At 50.2% G+C, this 24,968-nt stretch overlaps 1 protein-coding gene across 1 annotated transcript in view; it reads left to right on the top strand.

Moving 5' to 3' along the window:
- Positions 1-21,188, top strand: part of BSN (bassoon presynaptic cytomatrix protein) — a 530,858-nt gene extending 509,670 nt beyond the window's left edge. The window contains exons 8-12 of the mRNA XM_059716147.1: positions 61-160; positions 974-1,114; positions 10,236-10,290; positions 11,503-11,600; positions 15,910-21,188. Coding sequence (XP_059572130.1) covers positions 61-160; positions 974-1,114; positions 10,236-10,276 — 282 coding nt within the window. The 3' untranslated portion in view covers positions 10,277-10,290; positions 11,503-11,600; positions 15,910-21,188. The remainder of the gene's footprint in view (positions 1-60; positions 161-973; positions 1,115-10,235; positions 10,291-11,502; positions 11,601-15,909) is intronic.
- Positions 21,189-24,968: the final 3,780 nt, after the last annotated feature.

Below are 24,968 nucleotides of genomic sequence, written 5' to 3'. Positions count from 1 at the left end.
CCCATGTCCCTGCCTACCACAGAAGACCAGAGGAAGTCTGATGTATGTTTCATGTTACAGCCAAAAGCAGAGCAGATGGAGGCATCCAAACCCACCACAAAAGTGCCACAGCAGCCGGGGAGAGTGCCCCAAGCACAGCCACCAGGGGCAGCAGCCGCAGGTCAGTAGCCAGACTGCCACCATTGACCCAGCTATGTCACTTCTCCAAACCAGGCTCTCAGTACCATTACCACCAGTGCTTGCACTGAGGGGCAGAAAGAAGCACCAGTCCACCTGACTGGAGAAGATCTAGTTATAGTCCTTCATAGCCCTTCAGCAGAGGTACAGTGTCAGAGCACTAAAGTGCCTTTCTACAGTTCCATAAAGATGATTTTAAGTTTTTCTCTGGTCTTATGTCAAAGCCTACTTTTATTCCAGCCATAAATCTGGTCACTTGGGCTGAGGTGTCAAAGGCAGCTGAATGTAATGCTAATCTGACTTTTGTGCTCTCTTGTGTGCCATTGGCTAGCAAACTGTTGCTCTTTGTTCCCACCAGCTTTATGGACAGCTAGGCTTTTATTTATTTTTACAGTCCCTCAGCATCATTCAGATGCTGTAGAGTAAAGCCATCCCAGGTAACGTTGCCCAGGGTAGCATGGAGCCAAAACATTTCTGCTCTTGCCAGGTTATGGAACAAGCCTAGATTAGCATCCTGTAGGAGCTGTATCTGACAGGGTCATGTAGGATGGAAACAGATGTCTTCAGTGATCTGTAATGAGGCAGTGCCCATTCAGGAAAGAAGATATAAGCAACCTGCCATGTTCTGTACTGGAATTCTGTCTGTATTTGCGATGGGTTAAAACCACTCATGTGCTGCCACCAGTTTTCCAACCCTACCAGGGGAAGCGTGACAGTTTTAGAGATCACTCCCCATGAAGGGGAAGGGTCACTGACTGGAAGGTCACTTACCATGGGCCTATTTATTTCCCAACAGGTCATAAAGTGGGTCAAAAGCCTGCAGGAGCAACTCCATCTGCTGCTACAGCAGCTGGACAGCCCGGGGTGGATGGAGAGAGCATGTTTTCCAAAATCCTACCAGGAGGGGCAGCAGAACAAGCAGGAAAATTGACTGAAGGTAAGAATGGGCATGAGTGCCAGCCTCCAGCTGGGATGTTCCTACAGATGGTTGGAGAGCATTTGGGAGGCTGCACCCTGTAGACAGGCAGGAACATTCTCTTTCTGCTGGGCATCTCAAAAAAGAAGCTCCTTGGAAACTCACCTGGTAGGTCTTTTTGGACATGCACCAGCATGTGGAGCTCCTGAGACAGAATCAACCACAGAACAATTGCCCAAATATCAATGCAATGCAGGGTTAACAGAGCAACATTTGTGCACCAATTCCTGTTATAAGCTGTTGAGAACTGAGAGAGAAGGGTATGCATGGGAATGTAGGGATGATCATGTGAATGGATGTGTGGAGGAATGGATGCATCGATAGTGACAGAGAGACGAAAGGCCTATGTATAGATATCAATGAATATTTATTGATTTCTATGCCACCCTTCCTCCCAAAAAAGACTCAGGGCAGCTTTCAATAAATATTCAATAAGATTTAAGATTTAATTAAAATGCTTCCCAAGCAATACAATATCCCAACTTTACCATGTTTGTTAAATGCCTGCCAAATAGAAAGGTCTTGCAGTGCTTCTGGAAGATGTCCAGGGTCAGACTCTGGCAAGCCACAAAGAGAAGAGAGTTCCAGAGCCGAGGAGCTACTACCAAGAAAGACCTCCCATGTGTTTTCTTCAGCAGAAATTGATGCACAGATGGTACTTCCAGGAGGTTGTTCTTGGATGATTTAAGGATCAAGGTGGAACATTAAGGGAGGAAGCAGACCCTTAGATGTGTAGAATCTAGATCATTTATGGCCTTACAGGTCAATACCAGCACCTTGAATTGTGCCTGGAAACTAATTGGAAGCCAGTGCAGTCTCTGAAGTATTGAAATAATGAGCTCCTGGCCATCCACCTCTTTCATAAGGCAGGCCATCATGTTCTGTACCAGTTGCTGCTTCTGGATAATCATCAAATGCAATCACACATGGAGCACATTGCAATAGTCAAGTCTTGAGTTTACAAAAGCATGGATGATGGTGTCCAGATGTGTATCTGAAAGAAATTATTGCAGCCTTCTCACCAGGTGGAGTTGGTGAAAGGCACTCCTAGCCACCACTGCTACCTGAAGATCCAGGTGCAGCAGCGGATCCAGGAGCACCTCAGGCTGCAAACCTGAGTGACAAAGGGAAGCTGAACCCCAACAATGATGGATGTCCCTACTTCCCCCCACCCCGCAAGTCATGAGGTCTCTCAACCACCATCACCTCTGCTTTGTCTGGATTTAGCTTCAGTAGGCAGGTCCACATGAGCATGAACATGTGGTATGCAGCACCACAGGCCCATCTGCTAATTTGCAGTGCAGGGGGCAGGGGGGAGTTTGACACCGAGAGATCCCGGTGTCAAAAAACCCACACTTAAAAAAAGCGGGGCAGCACAGATGACAGCAGCGTGCATTGCCTGAAACTGGAGCTTGGCGGCCAAAGCCACACTCCAGCTGCTGACCAGGCTCCTTGCTGCTGTATCACCACAGCTGCAGCCCCTGCTGGGGCCAACACAAGTGATGGCCCCAGTCTCCTCTACCCCACCCAGGGCAACTTGCTGCACACCACAGTGCACGTGCACAAGCATTTCCCAGGTGACAAGTAGTAGCAGCACAACTATATGCCACTGCTATTTTTCCATGGGGAAACGCACACGTGCACTCATCTGGACGCACCCAATTGGTTCACTTGCATGCAGTCCCCAACTGCAAACAGGTACTGGGTAGGTACTGAAGCTGCAGAGCCTGGATCAGATGAGATAAAGCTGGGTATTATGAGCATATTGATAGCACCTCCCCTCAAATCTCTGCACAGCCTTTCCCAGTGACTTGATAGACACATTGAACTGGAGGGGTAACAAAACAGAACCTTGGAGGACCCTACAGGAAAGATCCGAAAGGGACAATGAATACTCCTCTATCATCACCCTCTGGTACCACTCTGCTAAGAAAGAGCACAAACAGCTAAGAGCAATCCCAGAAAGAGCTACTTGCTCACATTAATGCATTATCAGTGCCTTACAGTCAACTGTAGTAAAAGCTGCTGAAAAATCTAGTAAGGTCAACAGGACACAATTTCACCGGCTGATCTCCAAGTGAAGATCATAAACTGCAGCCACAAAAGCAGTATCTGTGCTATCCTCAGGATGAAAAGCAGACCAACAAGGATACAGGAATAGCATCCAGACGCACCTGGAGATGGTGGGCAACCACCCATTCAATAATCCCCTAGAAGGGGAGGATCAAAGTAGTGGGGTATATATGTGTGACAATAGATTCATAGTTTTGAGACCAGATGGTGTCATTCTGGTCTCTGGATTGTGGCAAGGTTGTACTCTGGCCATGGGCGACTGGTGCCTCCCGAGTCTGGGGGGGCAGCAGATTGCTGACAGGGGCAGGGGTCCCCTCATGGCCAATCTCTGACCGGGGGATGGGGCAGTCCCCTTGTGGCTGATCGCCGAGCCCAGAACCACCAGTGGCGAAACCAGAAGTGCATTTCTGCCGGCACTTCCGGTTTCATGGTTAGCATTTCCAGGGGGTACACAGCTGCATGCACACCTTACGCATTGCCAGTGACTCTGGCTATCCCAGGTACAACCTTCTCCTTAACATAGCCCAGATAATTTAATCCATTGAATCCTGTATTGTGCCCATACGCTATGGTTGAACAAAGCAGATCTTTTAAAAGCTTATACCCAGTTATTACCAGGGATCCGTGTTTTCTGCTTCATGTGGAAAAATGTGGATTTTCCCCTTTAAAGGAGAAAAACATGGATTTTCCCTTTTGAAGCAGGAAAACATTGGTTTCCCCATTTGCAAACAGCTCTCTGCAGGCTGGCAGAGCTCCAGCCTGCAAGAGCTACTTGCAAAAGGATGGGAATCTCAAGCGCTGTCGGGAGGGGCCAGGCCTGAGAATCGGAGTCAGCCAGGGCTGGCTTAGACTCACTTTCCCTTCCCTCCTTTTGGGAGCTAGGCCCTGGGGATGGGGGACAGCTGGAGGCCCCCTCCAAAACGGCTGGGTGGGTTGGGTGAGGGTTATGCTGCCAGGGGGGCCGGGGCCAGCGGGGAGAGCTGGCAGGGCAATTGGGGGGCAGGGCAGGGGTCTCTGAGTGGCAATAACCCTATGCTGCACCACAGGGTGAGGCCTGGGTGGGTGCAGGCTGCCTTGTCCCACTGTAGCTTATCCTAGTTGGGCGTGGGCGTAGGCTGGGGGCGCTGCCCAGCTGGGGTGGCAGTGGCAGAAGCTCAGTATGGGAGAGAGAGAAGGAGCACATGCTGCACCCCTGCCTGCCATGCCAGGCATCCTTGGGGCAGGGTCGGGGCTGGAGCGGGGGGTGCTGCCCAGTCAGGGCAGTGCCTGGGACTGGGCACTAGGGGAGAGTGTTGCCCATTTGCAATACTGGTGGCTGATGCCCCGCTGCTCACTGCACCACCACAACACACCCCACTAGCCTGCGGCTGTGGCTGCAATGGCTGCTGGCAGCTCTGCTAAGGCTAGCACTGGAAGCAGTGGCTGGGGTCACACTGTGGCAGGGCACAGGGAGGGGAGGGGAAGGGATGAGCAGCATGAATAGCCCGCATGCTGCCCTGCCAGCCCAGGACCTTGCTGGCCCCAGGGGGGCTCCTGGTCCCAGGAACCACTCAGGGGGGTTGTGATGGGCCAGAGGGGAGGGGAGGAAGTGGCAGTAGGGTCTCTCTGTCTGTGTGATGGGCCGGGGGTGGCAACGGGTTGGCGGGGGGGGGGAGGTAAGAGTGGGAGAGAGATGGCAGGGGGACGCTCCAGGTAGAAGCAGCCTTCAGAGCCAGGCCTGGAGCCTGCTGGCCCACTAAAGTAGCCTGGGCAGGAGGAGGCTGGCCTGGAAGGGAAGGGGCTTGCCCAGCCCAGTCTCTGAGCCCAGTCAAGGGTTTCCCAGGAAGGGTATGGGGACTGCTGGGGACTGGGCACAGGTGTGGGGAACAGAACATCAGGGGCTGGCACTGCTCAGAGCCACAAAGCAGCAGGCAGGACAGCTGAAGCTGGATCCGTGGCCTGGTGCAGGGAGGGGAGCTGCTGCCAGGGGGGAGTGAGTGGGGGGCAGGCAGGGAATGTGGGTTGGGAGTGGGAGGCACTGGCAGGGCAGGGACAGCTGTGGGTTGGGAGTGAAGGGCAATCGCATGGGCAGGGGCAGGACACCTGCATATAAGCACTGCTCAGTGCCACAAAGCAGCTGTAAAATCAGCTGCAGCTGGACCAATATCCTGGTGAGCAAAAGGGGCAGGGAGAGCTCTGATTTTCTATGATAAAAAAACCAAAATCAAATACCAAAATATATAGGTATTTAGGCTGTATTTTATTATAGTGACTGAGGCACTAGTAGGCCTCCAATTTGCTTTAAAATTGTAAGTATATCAATATAAAATTGTGATCATCTGATACATATATATTATACACACACATGCACAGACACACACACATATATATATATAATATGTATGTATTAGATGATCACTTCTATATATATATATAAATACATATTATATATGTATACATACATACTATACATACATACTATACTGATATACATATAATATGTATGTATCAGATGTGTGTGTGTGTGTGTATATATGTATATATATATATATATATATATATATATATATATACATACACACACACACACACACACACACATACACACACACACATAGGTATCAGATGACCACAATGTTCTATGGATATATTGTTATATTGATATATATAGCGGCCTTTCATTTTAATCATGACAAAAGTGCAGATTTGGGGGGTTTTAATCAGAGAGTTTCAGATTTTTAAACAGAGAAAACCAGCACCCCTGGTTATCACTAAAAAACTCAGAATGAGGAGGAATGCACTCTGTTTCTGGGTCAAGTGTTGCAATAGCTGATTTCCTTCACTGTTCCTAATTTGTACTGTAATTCTAGTTTTAAATGTTCTTGTTTCAGCTCCTGGCTATCAGCTTTTGTTCTGGCTTTCTCTATTGGGTTAGAAAGCCCTCTTCCTCTCAGCAGTCTTTGTTGCATGTAGGTGCTTTCAAGGTGTGATCAAGCTTCTTTCATTGAATAAACTAAGTAGAGCTCCTTTAGTTGCTCACTGCCAGGTAGGCTTATGGCCACAGGTCTTTCTTGCAGCTCTTCTCTGAGTCCCTATTAATATGTCTGCATGCTTTCAAAAGTGTAGACACCAGATCAGACCCAACAGGTAAAAATGGTTTTGCTTGTGCCTTGTACAGTAGTAATATACTGCCACCAGGGGGTGTGACGGAAATGCAGCTCCCTGCTGTAACTAGGAATGCTTTCCAGGAAGTGTTCTGAGTTACAAAGATCCCCTGGAACAAACAGAAGGTCACTGTTGGCTGCAGGAGAGAGGGGGATCTAGCTGCTGGCTTGGAACCTGCTGCTGGTTTCCCTTAGCAACAGCCCCTCCTCCCTGCCAGCCTGTCCCTGTTTCAGAATGGGAGGGGGGAAAGGGAGCAGAGGGAGCTCCTTCTAGGGGTTCCCCAGCCAGCATTGGAGGGTGCCGTGGGTGAACCGGAGCCTCCCACCTTGGACAGGGGTCTCCAATACACTTGCCACACCCTCCAGCAGGGGCTAAAAAACCACCAGAGCAAACTCCCTCCTCTCCCTTTCCCCCTCCCATTCTGAAAACAGCTTGAGACTGGCAGGCAGCAGAGACAGAAGTTACAGAAGCTGCTCTGTTTTGAAATGTCTTCATCTGACTCTCATGCAGTGAGAGTTCAGCTTTGCACCTAATTGGCCATTTTTGAAGCTGTCTGCAACCATGCACTTATGTTTGGTCATGGCCATAAACTGCTTCCTACAGCCAGATCTGGCAAAAATTGTCACTTCTGTCTGCGCCCCCTGTTCCTTCCTCATATTTCCCTGCCTACAGATTTGAGGATCACATTGGTTTTCCTAGCCACCACAGCACATGGCATGTTCACATGCAGTTGATTTCCAGCATGACCTCTGAGTCTGTTTATGAGTCACTGCTTTCTAGGACACAGTTCCCCATCTTGTAAGCACTGACCTACTTTCTTTGTTCCTAGATGTCTGACTCTGGCAGTGGCTATATTCAGACATGGCCCTCAAATACACCTACGCATCAGTAAGCTACTTGACTCAGTTCTGTATAACATTCTGATTAAAAAAGACTAGCATAATACAAAAATCAGTGTTGCATCATGGGAAGGTAGAAGAAGTATTGTAGTCTGTAAAAAGTCCCAACTGGTCACATTGCCTCTGAGGGTGGCGTATAAAAAGAAAGGAATGGAAGGAAATATCTTATTTTGTGTCTGGTTAATGCCTTTTGGAATTATTGTCTGATGTCTTCAGTTGATTTTCATTGTAGTTTTGTGGTCCTCTGGTGGATGAAAATCAAGTTCTGAGGGCAAGGCCTTCAAAGGACTGATGTTCAGAGTGTTCTTACCATTCCTCCTCCAAATCACTAGTTTATCTGAAATTATTTAAAATATCCTAGCTGGTGGATCTCAAAAAGCACATGTAACTTGGGGCTGATCAACCAGAAGAAGAGTTTAAGCGGGGATCCTCACAGTATCTATATGTTCTCTGATATCTAAAGATATCTGTGCAATATCTTTATCAGAGATCTGACAGACAAAATTAATGCCAAGAAAGTGTCTGGGTGACACACAGATTAGTGGGAAGGAAAATGCCAGTGAAGACAGATTAATTCTAGGGAGTAATGTGAGGTTCAGAGGAAGCTGGGTTCCTATCATCATGGTCACCTGAACCAACCACATTTGTGGGCACATCAAAACATAGTACAAAGTTATTTGACAAGACCTGTGTCCCACAGAGACATTTTGACTGATCTTCCTTAATCTGTCACTCTTTAATTCTTTACAGCTTGCATCCCATATCAACTGATCCATGTCTCTAGCCATGATTGCAGGGATCCGGGTTTTTCATTTCGTATGGGAAAATGAAGAAAACCACAGATTTCCCATTTTTTATCAGAGAAAACACAGATTTTACCTTTTAGCACAGAAAGTGGGGGATTCCCTCTTTTGCAAAGAGCTCTATAGGCTGGAAAAGCTCCAGCCTGCAAGAACTGATTGCAAAAAGGGTGGGAAACCCCCAGCCCTGTCCAGAGGGGGAGGGAAGGGCGGCGCTTGAGGCTTTTAGTCGGTCCCAAGGTTTGGCTCAGGCTTACTTTCCTTCTCATGCCTGCAGGGTTATGTAAGTGGTGCTTGCTGGGGGCTGGGGGGTTGCAGGGCAGGGCTGGGGGGGGAAGCTGGCTGGGGGCTGAACTGGCTGTGGGGAGCTGGCTGGGGGCTGAGGGAGTGGGGAGGTGTTGGGGGAAGCCCTGGAGTACCTGGGAGGCTGCACATGGACTGCCAGGGGTGCTATTGGCCTGACCGGGCTCAGCACCTCCACATGCAGCTTCCCTTAAGGATCAATAGCTCCGCTCACAGTCCATGTGCAGCCAGCCAGACACTCCAGAAGGGAGCGGTGAGCTGTTGGGGAAAGCCCTGGAGTGGCCACCTGGCTGGCAGCGCGTGGAACCAGAGCGGCCCTGGAGTGGCCACCGCCACCCCACCCACCGCTGCCGTGACACTTGCCTGCAGAGCTGTGCGGCCATGCAGCTGTGCCCACGGAGCTGTGCCTGTGGATCTGTGCGGCCCGCCACGGAAAGGCAGTGCTGGGAACAGCAGCGGTGGGGAAGGCAGCGCCGGGGAGGGGAGGGCAGGGGCCCTCACATGTGGCAGCTGCCACTGCGCCACCACTGCCATGCCCCGCACTGCCTTCCCACAGTCGGTCACATGGCTCCATGGGCATAGGTCCATGGCCGCACGGCTCTGCAGGCAATGGGCGCAGGGCAGCAATGCCCCTCTGTGGGCCACACACAAGCCACCTGGCTGGCCAGGGGCAGGGAGAGGCTCGCACAGGGTGGGCACCACTACACTGACAGTTTTGCACCATACCACTTGCCGTAGGGCTGTGGAGCTGTGCCCACAGAGCCATGCAGCCAGCCATGGGAAGGCAGTGTGGCAGCAGTGCTGTGGTGGTGGCCAGGTGGCTAGTGTGCGGCCCACAGAGGGGGACTGCTGCCCTGCGCCGCTTGCCTGCGAAGCCACTGCCACCTCACTGCAATCACCACTGCCACGCCCTGTGCCTTCTTCCAGAGGTCAGCCGCATGGCTCCACAGGCAAACAGCATGGGGTGCAGCAGCTGCGGGTGGTGGCAGTGGCAGCCGGCACATATGAGGCTCCCCCCTCCCCCCCGCTCCCCCCCAGCAGCCAGGCAGCTTCTATGTGACCTGCAGAGGGGCACCACTTCCCTTGCCCCCCCTGGCCTTACTCCTGGGAGCAGGCACAGACACAAACTCCCCCCCCCCTTCTAGATCTGCCCCAGCCCCTTCCCTTCCTCCACACATACTTACCTGTTGGGGTGTGTCTGTGTGTGTGTGCCTGCGGGGCTGTTGGGGGAGTGAGGTGTACCAGCAGGGCTGGGGAGACTGTTGGGGTGGAGTAAGGGACACCAGAAGGGGCTGTGAGGGCAGGCTTTAATTTTAATCACGGTTTTGGGGGGGTTTATCAGAGAATTTGCGATTATTTTTATCAGAGAATTTGCAATTTTTTTATCAGGGAAAACCAGGATCCCTGATGATCAGCACCAAACTAACTATGCTGTAGTTTCCCAGGTCATCCTGTTACCCAAATGTTTGCAGGAGCTTAGGCGTTCTCTAGTATTCCTGTGGAAGTAGTGAGAGCAAGCTCAAATTTTTTCTTTTTCCTTTGGTGTCTCTCAATTTTTTTTTTCATTATATTCTAGTTCCATTATAGCTTTCATAGAAAAAGACAAGGCAATGAAATGCAACTTTAGCTACCACCATGGTGTCAGGGTTACAGTGTGAACAGCCAAGAAGCTAGCAGATGCCAGGCTCCGGCAGATGCTCCAAGATATAAGCTTTGGCAGATGCAGCTTGTAAGCAGGGGTAACCTGGAGCTGACTCTGCCAGGCACATATACTTCAAACCATCGATGCCCTATTGCCAGACAACGCCGGTGCTATAGAGACACTACCAAACTCATCTCTCTTTTTTTCTTTCCACTGCACAGCGGTGTCTGCTTTTGGCAAGAAATTCACATCATTCTGGTGAGAGAATTCCACAGGGTGAGTCTTACAGAACAACTGATGCACTACGCTGAGCTGCCCCAATGCACTGCTCCATAGCTGCTCTGCTACATCAGCCTTTGCCACCCCAGTGCGCTGATCTGTGCCATCCCATGGCCACCCAGCATATTGGCCTCCCACATACCAATGCCCATCATCTTGTGGCCACCTGCACTGCTGGCTCACATCATATCTCAGCCTCCCAAATACATTGACCTATATAGCTCCACAGCTGTCCTGCTGTGCTGACCACGTCGCCTCATTGCTGCCCATATACGTGGGCAAAGCCAGCTGGTGGGCAGGGATAGTGAAAACTGCAGAAAGAAAAGGTGGGACCTGGACAGAACAGCCTCCTGCAGCAAGGGTAGAAGGCGGGAATGATGCAGGGAGCACTATGTAGTTACTGCTCATGTCTTGTGGGGACACAAGCGAGTACACAGGTGCCTCCCTATGCTCATGCCCCTAGCATGGCTCTCACCACAGCACCACAACAGCTTCATGTAACAAGACTGGCAAACATTTGACACTGTACACAGACCTACTCACAACCCTGCCCACCCTCATCCACTGCCCCACCCCTATCACTGCTTTCACTTTTTCTCACTGTCCCACCTACTGCCCCCCAACCTGCTCACTGCCTCACACAACATCCATGCCCTACTGTCCTTCTCACCCTAACTTACTCTGCCACTCAGTTCCTGTACACTCCCTGACTACTATATCCACCCCATTTGCCTGCTTACCTGCTGCTCCTCTCAGTACTGCACTGTCCACTACTCCCTGCCCTGTTCAGTCCCACCGGTGTACTATCCAGCATGCTTGTGGTCTCATCACCCATTCACTACTCTGCCTGGGCCTCCCCACTGCCTCTCACCTTACTGCACTTCCCACCACTCTTCACTGCCTCCCTATCTCCAGCCAGGCCCTTACTATCCTCCTGACTCCCCTGCCCATTCCAGTGTGCTGACCCACCTGACTCACCTGCCTTCCCCACACACATGCCAGATGCACACACGCATGCTGGCTTCCACATACACGCCAGTGAGAGCATCCTCTCACAGAGCAGCAGGGCCTGTCTGCGGGCCAGGCTTATTCCCCTTGTCTGGGCAGTAGCAGGGGTGGGGTGTTCTGACTCTGGGGTGCACATTCACTGCCCTCCTACTCAGCCCTAACCATCCTCCCTTTTCTCTCCTGCCCTCCCTTCACTCACAGGAATTTGAGAGAGCGAATAGATATCTAGTCACCGCAGAGGAAAAACCTATGAAGAAACCAGTGAATTCAGCCTGCAGCGTTGGACTCTGGGTATAACAGTGAGTGTTCCTGGGTCTGACAACAGCTGCGGGGGTCTGTTCACTCCAGGCCTATTATGGGCTTAGTGGGAATTTAGTTCTCTTGAAACTGAGGAACTAATGCACAGGGCAGGAACAGATGCACAAACTCCTTCCCAGGTCTCCCAGTGCACCTCACTCCTAGCCTGCAGCCCCTTGCTCTCCTAGCCCTGGGCTCCAGTCCAACAGTCCTGCTAGGGCCTCTTCCTCCTGGCTCTCTCTGGAGCAGGTATAGCTGATCAAAACAGCTGTGTGGTAGGCTTTGTACTGGGAACCTCAAAAGCCTATGCTCATTCCCTGTAGTCCATCTCCATGCATAGAAGAAAAACAAACTGGACAGTGAAAAGCACATAGGGCCAAAGGGCCGAGCATTTGCATGCAGAGGCTTTGCTATGTGAGCAGAATGGCAACACTAGGGAGTCTCTCAGGGGAAGGGGCACTGGGTAGGGACTCTATTTCTCCAAGACTAGGGCCAGGAATAGACAGAAGTTTTGGAGAAGCCATTGTCACAGTGGAAAGAACAAACTGTCTCCCACCCCATTCTCATTAAAAAGCTTGGCAACTGTGTCAATGATGCCTACAGTCAGATGGGTCACAAATTGGCTGAGGGGCCGCACCCAGAAAGTGGTGGTGGATGGGTCATATTTGACCTGGAGGGTCCTCGGGCCAGTACTGTTCAATTTCTTATTAGCGACTTGGACGAGGGGGTGAAAAGCACCTTGTTCAAATTTGCTGACGACACCAAGATTTGGGGCGAAATGGGCACGCTAGAAGGGAGAGACAGGATACAGCTGGACCTGGACAGGCTACAGGGGTGGGCAAATGAGAATAGGATGGGATTCAGTACTGACAAGTACAGGGTACTGCACTTGGGCAGTAAGAACCAGCAGCATAACCTATAGGCTGGGGAACTCCCTTCTCGAAAGCACAGTGGCAGAAAGAGATATTGGAGTCATTATTGATTCCAAAATGAACATGGGCTGCCAATGTGAGGACGCAGTCAGTAAAGCTAACCGCACCTTGTCATGCATCTACAGATGCATCACGAGCAGGGCCAAGGAGGTGATCCTCCCCCTCTATGCGACACTGGTCAGGTCACAGTTGGAGTACTGTGTCCAGTTCTGGGTGCTACATTTCAGGAGGGATGTGGCCAGCATCGAGAGGGTCCAAAGGAGGGCCACTTGCATGATCCGGGGACAGCAGGGTAGACCCTACAAGGAAAGGCTACAGGGCCTGAACCTGTTCAGCCTTCACAAGAGAAAGCTGAGAGGGGACCTGGTGGCCATCTATAAACTTACTGGGGGGACCAGCAGGGAATGGGAGAGACCCTGTTCCCCCAAGCACCTCCCGGAGTAACAAGGAATAATGGCCATAAGCTGTTTGAGAGTAGGTTCAGGCTGAACATTAGAAGGCAATTCTTCAGAGTAAGAGCTGCTAGGATCTGAAACTAACTTCCAAGGCAAGTGGTGCTGGCTCCTACCCTGGGGGTCTTTAAGAGGAGGCTAGATAGTTACCTAGCTGGGGTCATATGAAGCCCAGTATTCTTTCTTGCCCAGGGCAGGGGGTCAGACTTGAAGATCTACTTAGGTCCCTTCCGACCCTGTATCCATGAATCTATGAAAACCCAGGCAGGCCTTGGCATATTAATCCCTGAATGGGATTCCCTTCCCATGGAGCCTGGGCAGGGATTTTGTTCCCACCAAATCCCATCTCAGGGCATGACAGCCTGACAGAAGAATGCCTACAGCTTCACCAGGGGCAGAAAAGCTCCTCTAGCACAGGGGTGGGCAAAATGTGGCCCGCAGGCCAGATGTGGCCCACCAAGCCATTCTATCCGGCCCGCAGGGCCCCTAAAAATTTAGAAAACTAATATTAATCTGCCCTGGGCTGCCTGTCATGTGGCCCTTGATGACTTGGCAAAACTCAGTAAGTGGCCCTCCACCCAAAATAATTACCCACCCCTGCTCTAGCAGCTGCTGCTCCCTGCAGCCCTGTGCTGGCAGCAGTGCAGTTTTCCAGGCCAGCTCCCACACTGCACTCAGCCCAGAGCTTCTGCTTACTTCCTGGGCATTGGAACCCTTCTCTGTCATTTCACACGGTCACTGTGGTGGCACCAGCCTGGGCCCTGTTGGGCTGGCTGCTGCATCCCTGCCCCAAAGCACTTTCAGCCAGAGACAACAGGATGAGAGAGGAGGCACACAAGTTGGCTTGTGGATGGAACAGATCTAATAGAGTGTGTACAATTCTCAGCAAGCTAACAGCAGTGTTCACCAGTGGGATTGTTCCTACCCTCCTTTATATTATGTAAGTTTTGCAAAGCCCATGCTACTCTCCACCAAGATTAAGCTACCACTCTCTCAGCAATTTCCCCTCAAGAGTTTGGCCATAGAAACAGGTTTAAATCATAGCTTCTGAATCAGTCTGTCCTCACATGCCAAGGATGCTGCCCCCTCCTTGTTGTGGAAATGGGGATCCAAACAAGAGCTGTTTCCAAGAGAGCTGAGCAAGAGACACTCACCCGTTGGGCTAAGTGTCACACAAGAGCCAAGGGCATTATTGTGGATTGTATAGCAGTTGCCAGCCCCAGCTTAGGCAATATGCCATCTCTTTTATACCAAATGGGGTTGTACATTTCCATGCACTAACCACTGGAACTGCCAAGTAAGTTCATGAGCCAGAGGGCCACCCATTCCACCTGGGCTTGGCATTCATGAACAAGGACCCACTGCCACAGGGGACAGTGTGATAGCGGTGTGACTGATCTCTACCTGGAGGAAGTTAGAAGAAGGAAGAGAAATAGAGAGTGCTTATGCTTCCTTTGGAGCCTAATCATGGTAAAGCAAGTGAGCGCTAGTTGTCAGAGGGCACAACTACACAAGATGCTACTGCACAGGCGTTACTGCACATTTATTTAGTACTTGTATAAGCAAGCACTAAATAAATACACAGTAACCAGAATTACTGCACAGTAGTGCTGGTGAATGCCTTTTAAGTGATGCTACTGTGCAGTAGTATGGTTTTTACCACATGCTACTGTGCAGTAGTATCAGGCTACTGCACAGTAAGCATCTCATTAAGACGTGTTTAGGGACTCCAACCAGCTGCATCTGCTGGGGCTAACACTAGGTCCCTTTCTCACAGGCAGGGCCCAGGGTATGGCTAGACAGCCCCTGACAGAGGCTGTGTGTAGGGCTGTGGTCCATGGAAGACCTGTAACGATACCATTTTGTCTACATTACCATTTAGAGATGATCTGTAACCTGCCCTGTAGTCTAGATCCACCAACTCTAAAAAGCCCTTATTTCAGACCAACCTGGAATATTCTCCTGACCTTTAGGCCAGCTCTCTGTCCCTACAGCATGTTCAGAACTCACATGGATGCCATAGTCCACAAGCACAAGAAGCTGGCTGGCTGCTGCTTCTACCTGACTTCTGGCCCCACTTCACCCCATTTCCTGTCTCTATGGGCCACAATTAGGACCATGCACAAAAAGACAAGTACTGGGCAGACTCATCCCTAGAAGGGCACTGCTTGAGGAACAAAAAGTTCCCTGTTCCTTGGGTGAAACCCTTCTAGAAATCAGTCTACCCATCATCTGCCTCTCCTGTGCTTGGTATGCAGCTGGGGCAAGCTGACAGGTGGCTCATTTTAGTTAAAGGTAACCCTGAAGGTCACCCCTTATCACAGTCATAGTAGCACAAATCCCTGTTCCTTCCTCTGTCTGTTGCCCCACTTTAGAGAGTCATTGGAGGTGCTGCATGCTTTTAGATTTGGGGGGTGAACTTGATCCAATGCCAGTAAGTGGGTGTCTTTGTCACGTAGCTTTGCAGAGTGGTGTAGATGAGATCTAGGTCTGTGTACTTTCCTAGAGAGCCAAACCAGGTTATTCAGAGGGGCTTGTCTGAAGCTTCTTACACAAGACCTGGTCTGGGAGCCTTTTCAATGTTGAAAGAAAAGATAGCTCCTTGAACAGCAGATTGCCCTGTTCTATTGTAGCAATTCTTCAGTTTCCACTATAAAAGCAGTAGCATCCAGAAGTATGAGGGAGAACAGGACATCTCTAGGGATATTCTTACCCCAGGGCCAGAAGCCTTGGGAAAGGCATAGATGTCATCTCATATCTGGCAGAAATGCTTGTGCTGCCAGCTATTGGTTATGCATTTGACCAGAGTAGTACTAGGAGCCCCAGTCCTAAATCAGGGCCCCATCACACTAGGCAATAAACAGCACAGAACCCAAATGCAACTCCACTGACACTAATTTCTCTATCTCTTTCTGTCTCTTGCCAAGCTTTTGAAAGCATGGAAACCCCTAGGCTGCTTGTGAGATCAAATGCAGAAGAGAGGACGTTGAATCTCATGGCACAGTGTCTACACAGGGGTCTGGGTGGAGGATGCAGAGCAAGCTTCTTCAGAATCTGAGAAGCAGCACTCCAGGAGGGCATCAGGAACATCCTCTTGTCAGCTCTGTGCACTGTGGATTGAGCCATAGGAGCAGGTGGTCAGTCATGCTTAGACCGAAAGGTTGTCTATAAAGGAAGCTTTCAAAGCGTGAGCCTGTTCCAGACCATTAGATCGTATGGGTAGAACCTGCTCTGCTTCATGGATTCCCCAGCAGTGCTCCCTCCTGTGGTCTCCTCCATGCTTAGAGGCTGATGTTGGGAACCATGGCCCTTTCTTGAGATTATACACAGAGTTGTTCACTCCACTGCATTTTAGCTCTAGAGTCTTCATAGGTTTTTCCCTCTCTCTGCGATGTGTATGAGTTGAGGGCTGGGAGCCAGAGGCTCCATTTTCCTTCACATTCCAGTTTGTCCCATTGGTCCCTTCTACATGAGGGTGTTCTTTTACTCTCGCTGTCTCTGTGCTGGAAAAAGTTCCAAAACCTGATCTGTGGGATTAAGAGAACTTCAATTAGGACCTAACACTGTTTCATTACTGAAATAAGAGGCCATAGGACTCTGAAAGGCAGTGCGTAAACTGGCTGACTTTTACTGAAGCAATTGCTGGCCAGGCGCCCCAAAGCCATCCTGAAGCCATTCTAAAGCATTCAAATGGCAGTGCTTTCCATTGTTGATGTCGCACATTGTTTTAAGTATGCCTAGGTATTATTTTTATTTCAAGAACAGCCTTAATCATTCCACTTTTTTTTATGTGTATACCTCATTGACACCCAGGGGTTGGGTTTTTTTGGAGTTTTTTGTTGTTGTTAGTAGGTTTTTTTGTTTTGGCTTTTTTTTTTTTACTTTCTACAGAATTGTTTTTCCTCTTTGCTTTATTTCATGAGTTAGCACATGGGCTGTTGTCTGCTGAAGCAATAGTAGTGCAGAAGGCTATTAAGAGCACAATCCATGGAACAAGATCAGGAGAGCTTCGCCTCTGCCATTCTTCTTTCTATTACTGTGCAATTCAAGTCGTCCTTAAGCCATTACCAATGGGCATGCTCAGAAAGACGGAGGAGCTACTCGAAGCAAAATCTCGTTTATCCTGCCACTATGAAGTTCCTCAGACCATAACCCGGGAGAGCAGAAGGCAGCCAAATGAAACTGCTTGCTTCACTGTAAAGAAATTGGCACCTGTACAGATGCTCTGGTTTTCATTTGTTTGTGTTGTCAGCTTCCTGCCAGGCTCTCTTTCATGCTGAGCATGCTCAAAACAACAAGTCATTGATGTGATCCATAGGAGCTTCCATTCACCTTGGGTAACAGCAACTGATGCTCATGTCTAATGTTCTATGCAATGAAATACAAAATTGAAAAAAAACCTGTTAATATTTAATAACTTCAATGTTATGTATAAGGATTTAATTGCAAATGTGCTACTGAGAAACTGGATAGCTATCTTTATATCAAACACCTATGTGTATGAAGTTTTCGATTAGTGGCATGTTCGACCCATCAAGGGACACTTTGCCAAAGGGTAGCCATGTAGCCTGTGACTGTCTGTCCTGTCGTAGAGCATGGCTTGCTACTTTTCTGCACGGTTCCATCTACATTTAATGCTTGCAGTTCTTAGCTTGAAGTTTCTTTTTTTTTTCCTCATGGTTCATTTCCTATATTGAATGCTATTAGCAGATTTTTGCACTTGTTATTAAGGATCCATCAGTCACAATGTAAAGCGCAATTCTTCCTCAGAAAAACACCAAATATTCTGCCTTCATGTAACACCCTTTAGAGGTTCCCTTGACATCAACTTTGCTAGCCCTAAAGCACCCTGCCTCCACCATCTCCCGCTGCCCACCCCCCAGGCCAGAGGCCTAAACAGATGTCACAGCAGGAGTGGGGAAGTGATATGAAATAGTCAGCTGGGCAGGACAGACTAATCATTTCTGGAAGTTAGTTTTAGAGTTGGCTGCACTAAAATGATTTAATCCCAGTGCTTGCCTTCTGTGAGAGCTGAGAATCCAAGCTCTCGTGCTACTATCAGCTCTCAGTGCCACAGCCACTGGTGCAGTATTGCTAATGCATAAAGAGCCATTGAACAACATCTGAGGCCAAGGCACTGGGAAGCTAATAAGGAGAGAACTTAATGCAGTGCTGGTATAGACAAACAGACACACCCTCTCCTGCATGGCCTCATCTGGGAGCACAGCCACATCCTTCCCTTGGTGCCTGGATGCTGGGAACATGCTGGAACGAGCACATGCAGGTGAGTGGCTCAGCCAGTTACTGTTCTGCCCCGCTCAGCTCTTTGTGACCCATCAGTAGTGAAATCACTGCATTATACAGGGTTTGCTGCACTTTCCATTCTCTAAGCCCAAGACACCTAAGTGCTGAGACCCATGTCAGCGACCTACCTATAGGTCAGAGGTAAGAGGGACAGACTGATCTCCTTCCACTATCCAGGAGCTAGATAGGGTGGTCTCTATGGGCCATATTGTCTCAAAAGCTACACTTCAGGCCCTCCCACACAGCTAGACCACTCTCTATTCCCAATAAAAAGCAAGAGCCCACTGCTTTTCAGGGCATGAGTAACTGGAATGGGCATTGGTACCTGCACTGTGCCAAACCTGTACCATAGTCAGATGGGGTTTTGGCTACATGCGCATCCAAGGGTTTTGAGACAGAAGAGCGATTTCAGATTTACATCACATTCCCTGAGAGGTGTGCAGCCCATTACAGTTCCTCAATACAGCCTGAATCAAATGACTGCAGTGGTCCCAGTGTTGATGCCTGCGGGACCTAGCATAGGCATAATTGGGCACCTGAGCATGCTGGGCAGCAGCCATGCATAGGACAAGTGCTGCTGGTGATACAGCAGTGGCAACCAGGCCAGCAGCACAGCTGCTGTTATTTTTTAACCTTTCTCCTCCCCTGAGGGTCAGTACCCAGGGCTGGTGCCATAGTCACCCCCTCTTCATTATACTCCTGGAACCTAGAACTGCTTCTCCAAGGCAGGAATAGACAAGTTTTAGAGAAGCCATTGTCACAGTGAAAAGAACAAACCCAGAAGGGCCTTGACAATTCCTTTCCCAGGGCCTCCGTGCTCCATGGTCAGAGCTCAAGGGTGTGGTGAAAACAGTCTGAGATGGCATCTGGGAGCATGTGCAGCTTTAGAGCAGTTGTGCACCAGAGCATAGCTGGGCACAAGGTGGAGAGCATGGCATCAAGGGGGACCTGTGCGAGTCGCTTACTGTTTTGTCCTCTGGGACAGGGACAGTGCCAGAACCACAGTAGGTAGAGTTGTTCATTGGTTGGAGTCAGCCAACATTCACCTTGATCCCATGGCAGGCAGCTGCCAGGAATGCTGTGGGTTCTGCTTCAGCCATTTTCTGGCAGGCCCAGCAGAGAGCCATGTACTGGTAGCCAGGGACACTGAATTCTCTTCTTTACTTAAAAGGCTTCATTATAAGGAGGGAAGCACTGATGGGAAAACTATCTGAACTCCCTAGGCTTCCAGGATAAGATGGGTGTCTGTTTCTAGATTTATCACCAGCACCAAAATAACTAAGGAACAGCTGGTCTAGTGCTAAGAGCACTGCCCTCCCTGAGGGATTTGGTGCCAGCATCAGCACAGTTCTCCCGGCACAGCAGGAGCATCTTTCCTCCCCTGCCCAGAAACAGCAGCTCACGGGGAAGTGGGTGTTATACAGAGGGCCCCTGCCCCTCTGTGAGAGCTGTGCCCCTCCTTCCCACTTGGCTCCTGCCATTCACAAGTCTTCCAGGCTCAGAGAGTGTGCAGGGCCCTTCACCTGGCAGGTCATAGGCCTTGGCCTTTCATCAAGTTTGAGCATAGCTAGGATGGGTCCCATTAGCTAGCACAATGCTGCCCATGATTACACAGTCAGTAAAGAGGACAAGTCATGTTTGGCATTGTGGCCAGCTATATTGTAATCACAATCCCAGCATGGCCCCTAGGCATGACTTCTTTCCTGCACTGACAGTGGTTATGGAGAGCATAGACAGATATGTTCTACCCCACAGGGCTAATGAAGGGCAGTGCACGAGGGAATAGCCTGACAGGAGGTGAATCGAGTGCCTGTCTGCAGGGACATTGGGTGCGTAGACACGTCACCCTATGGCAATGTAGCGAAGTGCTACATTGCTGTACAGTGCACTATGGTAATATAGCAATTGTGTGGGTCTTCATGTGATCACCAGCTACGTTGCTGTAGCAGCGCACTCCCCCAGTATGGTGCACTGCTACGGGGAGATAGCTGTGACATTTACCCACGCGCCACACACACAGCACAGTAAGTGCCCGTACTGCGCCATGCTTTAGTACTATGGCAACATGTAGACGTGCCCATGTGGCTGCTCCCAGTATTTGCTGACTGATGCTCTCCAGTTCTGCTCAAAGTCAAGCCAGTCCCAAGCCAAGTGGAGGTCTCCCAGCTCTTGAGAGGGAAGTATGTTTCCCTTCCTGCCCAGGACAGCAGGGTATTTCCTAGCAGTGATACTCTTCACTCACAGCAGTCCCAACCACGCAGGCCTTTCCCAGGGACCCCCGCAATGACAAGTGCATAGTCTGAGGATGCTTTTTCAGGGCTCTAGTCTGACTCCTGCCCCCTGCAGGTTTTCTCAGCTGCTCCCCCTCCATTCCTTGCATTGTAAATATTTGTACAGTGTGTAAATCTCATGTGGTACTAAGAACAAACCCAAACAATGCCCTTCAGGGCCTCATCTCACTGACCAGCACACCTGCCAACTCTCGCTTTTGTGTATAAAAAAAGAATACTAAAAAAGCCTGGTGTTTGTGGCTGGCTTGTTCAGACTTTTCCTCTACTCTTGCGAAGCGTAGCAGAATCGTGTTGAGTTGTCGTGGCTGTACACGCCCTCTCTCCGCACTGTCACCCAGCGCTTGTGTATTTGGGGTTGTTTTCTTTACTTTGGGTTTTGGAGGGGGGCAAGGGGTTCTGTAAAAAAAACAAAAAAAATCAAACAAAAGAACAAGTTTACAGTTGTAAGTGCAATGACCTGAGTCCTCCCTATGACCATTGTGAATGGTGTGCGTGTCCTGCTGTGCTCTATGAGAACCTGTAGTATTCTGTGTACCACCTCATGTATTGTGAGAAGTTGCCCCTACAAGGTATTCCTGTGGGAACAGAATAAAAGGACTTGATATAAATCAGAGGCTGCCTTAGTTTGATCTCTGCCTGCCACAGACCCAAGATGCTCTTTGGGGAACAGCTGCAAGGATGGCACATGGCTAAAGGACAGGGTGGGGCTTTAAGCTCTGAAAGGAGGAAGGAGGAATAGCTCTTGGTGGACATGAGCTATTAAGCAGCTACTGCAACTGTGCAACCCAGCAGCACTGGGTGCCTCAGCCACACACGTTTGGTGGACCAGTCAGGTTTGGGGACTGGGATTTCCATCACAGAGGAGAGAGGGAGCAGGCTCTCCCAGCCATGATGTGAAGGGACCTTGGATCAAAGTGACAGCCCAGAGCTACAGGGGAATCTTGGTTAAGAAGGGAAAGGAGTGTCTTAAACCTGCATGGGGTGTAGGCTAAGCCTACTCCCCTCTTCTCGCATGGCACAGACCCTCTTTCCTGCTTGCCTATTCCCACTCTGATGCCTGCCCAAGTGCTCAGGGAAGCACTTCTGGTAGTACAGGCTCCACTTACCACCATGCTACGTTGCCAAGACAAGATTTGCTTTCCCACAGTCCCAAGGCAGCTGTCTTGCTCCTGGTGCCAGACAAGGTTAAAAGTGGATGTGGGCTCTGTTGCTGGCAAGCGCTTGCCAACACTTCTCCCCGCTCAGACCCAGGAGCTCTGGCTCATGGAAACAGACAGCTCCTGCTCAGTTCTGGAGGAACTGAAGAAATCTAAGTGTGTGTGGAGTACTTCCCTCAGAATGTCACCTAAGGAATTAACAGGGGCCGTTTCCATAGGGCTGGAGAGACCAACCACACTGCCCTGCCTCTGCAGAGACCCGCCTCCCCCACCGGCACCCCCTCTCCTTCCCTTTGATTTCAAGGTTTACGTTGAAATAACATGAAAAACAGAAGACCTGGTTGCTGAATCTTATCCTGCCTTCCCCAAGTAGCGGAGCCACCACTTAGAGCTGCTCCTTTAGCACAAGTGGCTGAAGTCTGTGCTTTGGGCATGAATGAATGCCCCACAATTGCCTCAGCTAATTGCACTTAAGTCAAGAACATGAATGTGTTATAGTTGGTATCACTGGCACGGCCATCTTGAGCACATCTTGTAATGGGATGCCCAAGTGAGGAAGTCAATCAGCTGTATCCTACCCAAAGAATATACTTTACTTACAGGCTGAAAGCTCCAGGTGCATTCATTCCTGGTACCAAGTTTTGACAGCTGACCTCCAAAGTGGTGAGATATGGGGGAGGCATCACTGGAGCATGGATCTGAGCCAGCCTAGCAATGCAGTCTCCACCCACATGTCCATGGAGCACACTGACCCTCTGTCCTGACCCCAGGGCCACTTGCCCATGGAACTCACCTAGCACAGCCCCTGCCCCTGCTACCTCTCTATATACTACCCCTTCTAGGACGGGGAACAAACAAGAAAGCTCCTCAGCTCCAAAACACTCCACAGTGCTTCCTGAACTCCACCCAAAGGAGTTCAAAGTGTCAGGCTCCTGGAGGGGTTATGTAGCTAACAGCTGCAGAAACTGAGGTAAGGCTGGAGGAAGGTCTCAAGAGTGGCAGACTTGGACCACAGGTGTCTCTCCCGTGCATCACTCACAGATGATCGATCCACCCTTGAGGCTCCCTTGGTAGGATTGCTACATGACCTTGCACACAGCTATGCGTTACCCCCAGAATTTGGGGGGGAGTGGGTGAATACTGAACACCATCTAAGTCCTCTGAGGAAAGGTCAGGTGTCCTGGGTCTCAGTCTGTCACCTGCAGTATGACACCAATCCTTGCTTTATGCAACCCCTGCCTTGTGGACTATGCATAGCCCCTGTTCAGGTCATAGGGTGCCAGCTTGGTTGGGGTAGGAAGAGTCTTGGACACGAGACCTGGCCTCTATCCGGGCATAATGAACCTGACTTATCAGCTGCCCATGATAAGAGGCCAAAAGATGAGATGTGTTCCTTGGCCCCAAGGCAATGGGGATTCATAGATTCATAGATGTTAGGGTCGGAAGGGACCTCAATAGATCATCGAGTCCGAACCCCTGCATAAGCAGGAAAGAGTGCTGGGTCTAGATGACCCCAGCTAGATACTCATCTAACCTCCTCTTGAAGACCCCCAGGGTAGGGGAGAGCACCACCTCCCTTGGGAGCCCGTTCCAGACCTTGGCCACTCGAACTGTGAAGAAGTTCTTCTTAATGTCCAATCTAAATCTGCTCTCTGCTAGCTTGTGGCCATTATTTCTTGTAACCCCCGGGGGCGCCTTGGTGAATAAATCCTCACCAATTCCCTTCTGTGCCCCCGTGATGAACTTAAAGGCAGCCACAAGGTCGCCTCTCAACCTTCTCTTGCGGAGGCTGAAAAGGTCCAGTTTCTCTAGTCTCTCCTCATAGGGCTTGGTCTGCAGGCCCTTGACCATACGAGTTGCCCTTCTCTGGACCCTCTCCAGGTTATCCGCATCCTTCTTGAAGTGTGGCGCCCAGAATTGCACGCAGTACTCCAACTGCGGTCTGACCAGTGCCCTATAGAGGGGAAGTATCACCTCCTTGGACCTATTTGTCTTGCATCTGCTGATGCACGATAAAGTGCCATAGGCTTTTCTGATGGCTTCGTCACACTGCCGGCTCATGTTCATCTTGGAGTCCACTAGGACTCCAAGATCCCTTTCCACCTCTGTGCCACCCAGCAGGTCATTCCCTAGGCTGTAGGTGTGCTGGACATTTTTCCTCCCTAGGCGCAGCACTTTGCATTTCTCCTTGTTGAACTGCATCCTGTTGTTTTCTGCCCACTTGTCTAACCTGTCCAGATCTGCTTGCAGCTATTCCCTGCCCTCTGGCGTGTCCACTTCTCCCCATAGCTTTGTGTCATCTTCAAACTTGGACAGAGTACATTTGACTCCCTCGTCCAAGTCACTGATGAAGACATTAAAGAGTATTGGTCCAAGGACCGAGCCCTGCGGGACCCCACTGCCCACACCCTTCCAGGTCGAGACCGACCCATCCACCACGACTCTCTGGGTGCGACCCTTTAGCCAATTCGCCACCCACCGGACTGTGTAGTCATCCACATCACAGCCTCTTAACTTGTTCACCAGTATGGGGTGGGATACCGTATCGAAGGCCTTCCTGAAGTCTAAGTATACGACATCCACCCCTCCTCCTGTGTCCAGGCGTTTCATAACCTTGTCATAGAAAGAGACTAGATTGGTCAGGCACGATCTGCCCGCCACAAACCCGTGCTGGTTTCCCCTCAGCATAATTTGTCCTGCCGGGCTCTCACAAATGTGAGCCTTGATAATTTTTTCAAAGACTTTACCAAGGATGGAGGTGAGACTGACTGGCCTATAGTTGCCCGGGTCCTCCTTCCTCCCCTTTTTGAAAATGGGGATCACGTTAGCCCTTTTCCAGTCCTCCAGGACTTGGCCCGTGCACCACGAGCATTCGAATATTCCCGCCAGTGGCTCTGCAATGATGTTGGCCAGTGCCTTCAGCACCCTCGGATGGAGCTCATCTGGGCCTGCTGACTTAAAGGCATCCAGTTCTTCCAAGTGACTGTGCACCATCTCAGGGTCTACGCATGGAAGTCTGGCGCCTTGCTGCTGCCTCTCTACAAACCCAGTGAGAGACTTGTCGTGCCCCTCACTTAGGAACACTGAGGCAAAGAACTCGTTGAGTAGTTCAGCCTTGTCCCCCCTGTCCGTCACCAATTGTTTCTGCCCATTTAGCAGGGGTCCTATTCCTCCCTGGGCCTTCCCTTTACTCCCAATACATCTAAAAAACAATTTCTTGTTGTCTTTTACTTG

Source organism: Alligator mississippiensis, chromosome 12 (assembly GCF_030867095.1).
Source record: "Alligator mississippiensis isolate rAllMis1 chromosome 12, rAllMis1, whole genome shotgun sequence".
Classification (NCBI taxonomy): domain Eukaryota; kingdom Metazoa; phylum Chordata; order Crocodylia; family Alligatoridae; genus Alligator; species Alligator mississippiensis.
This window is presented reverse-complemented; position numbering and strand designations above follow the sequence as displayed.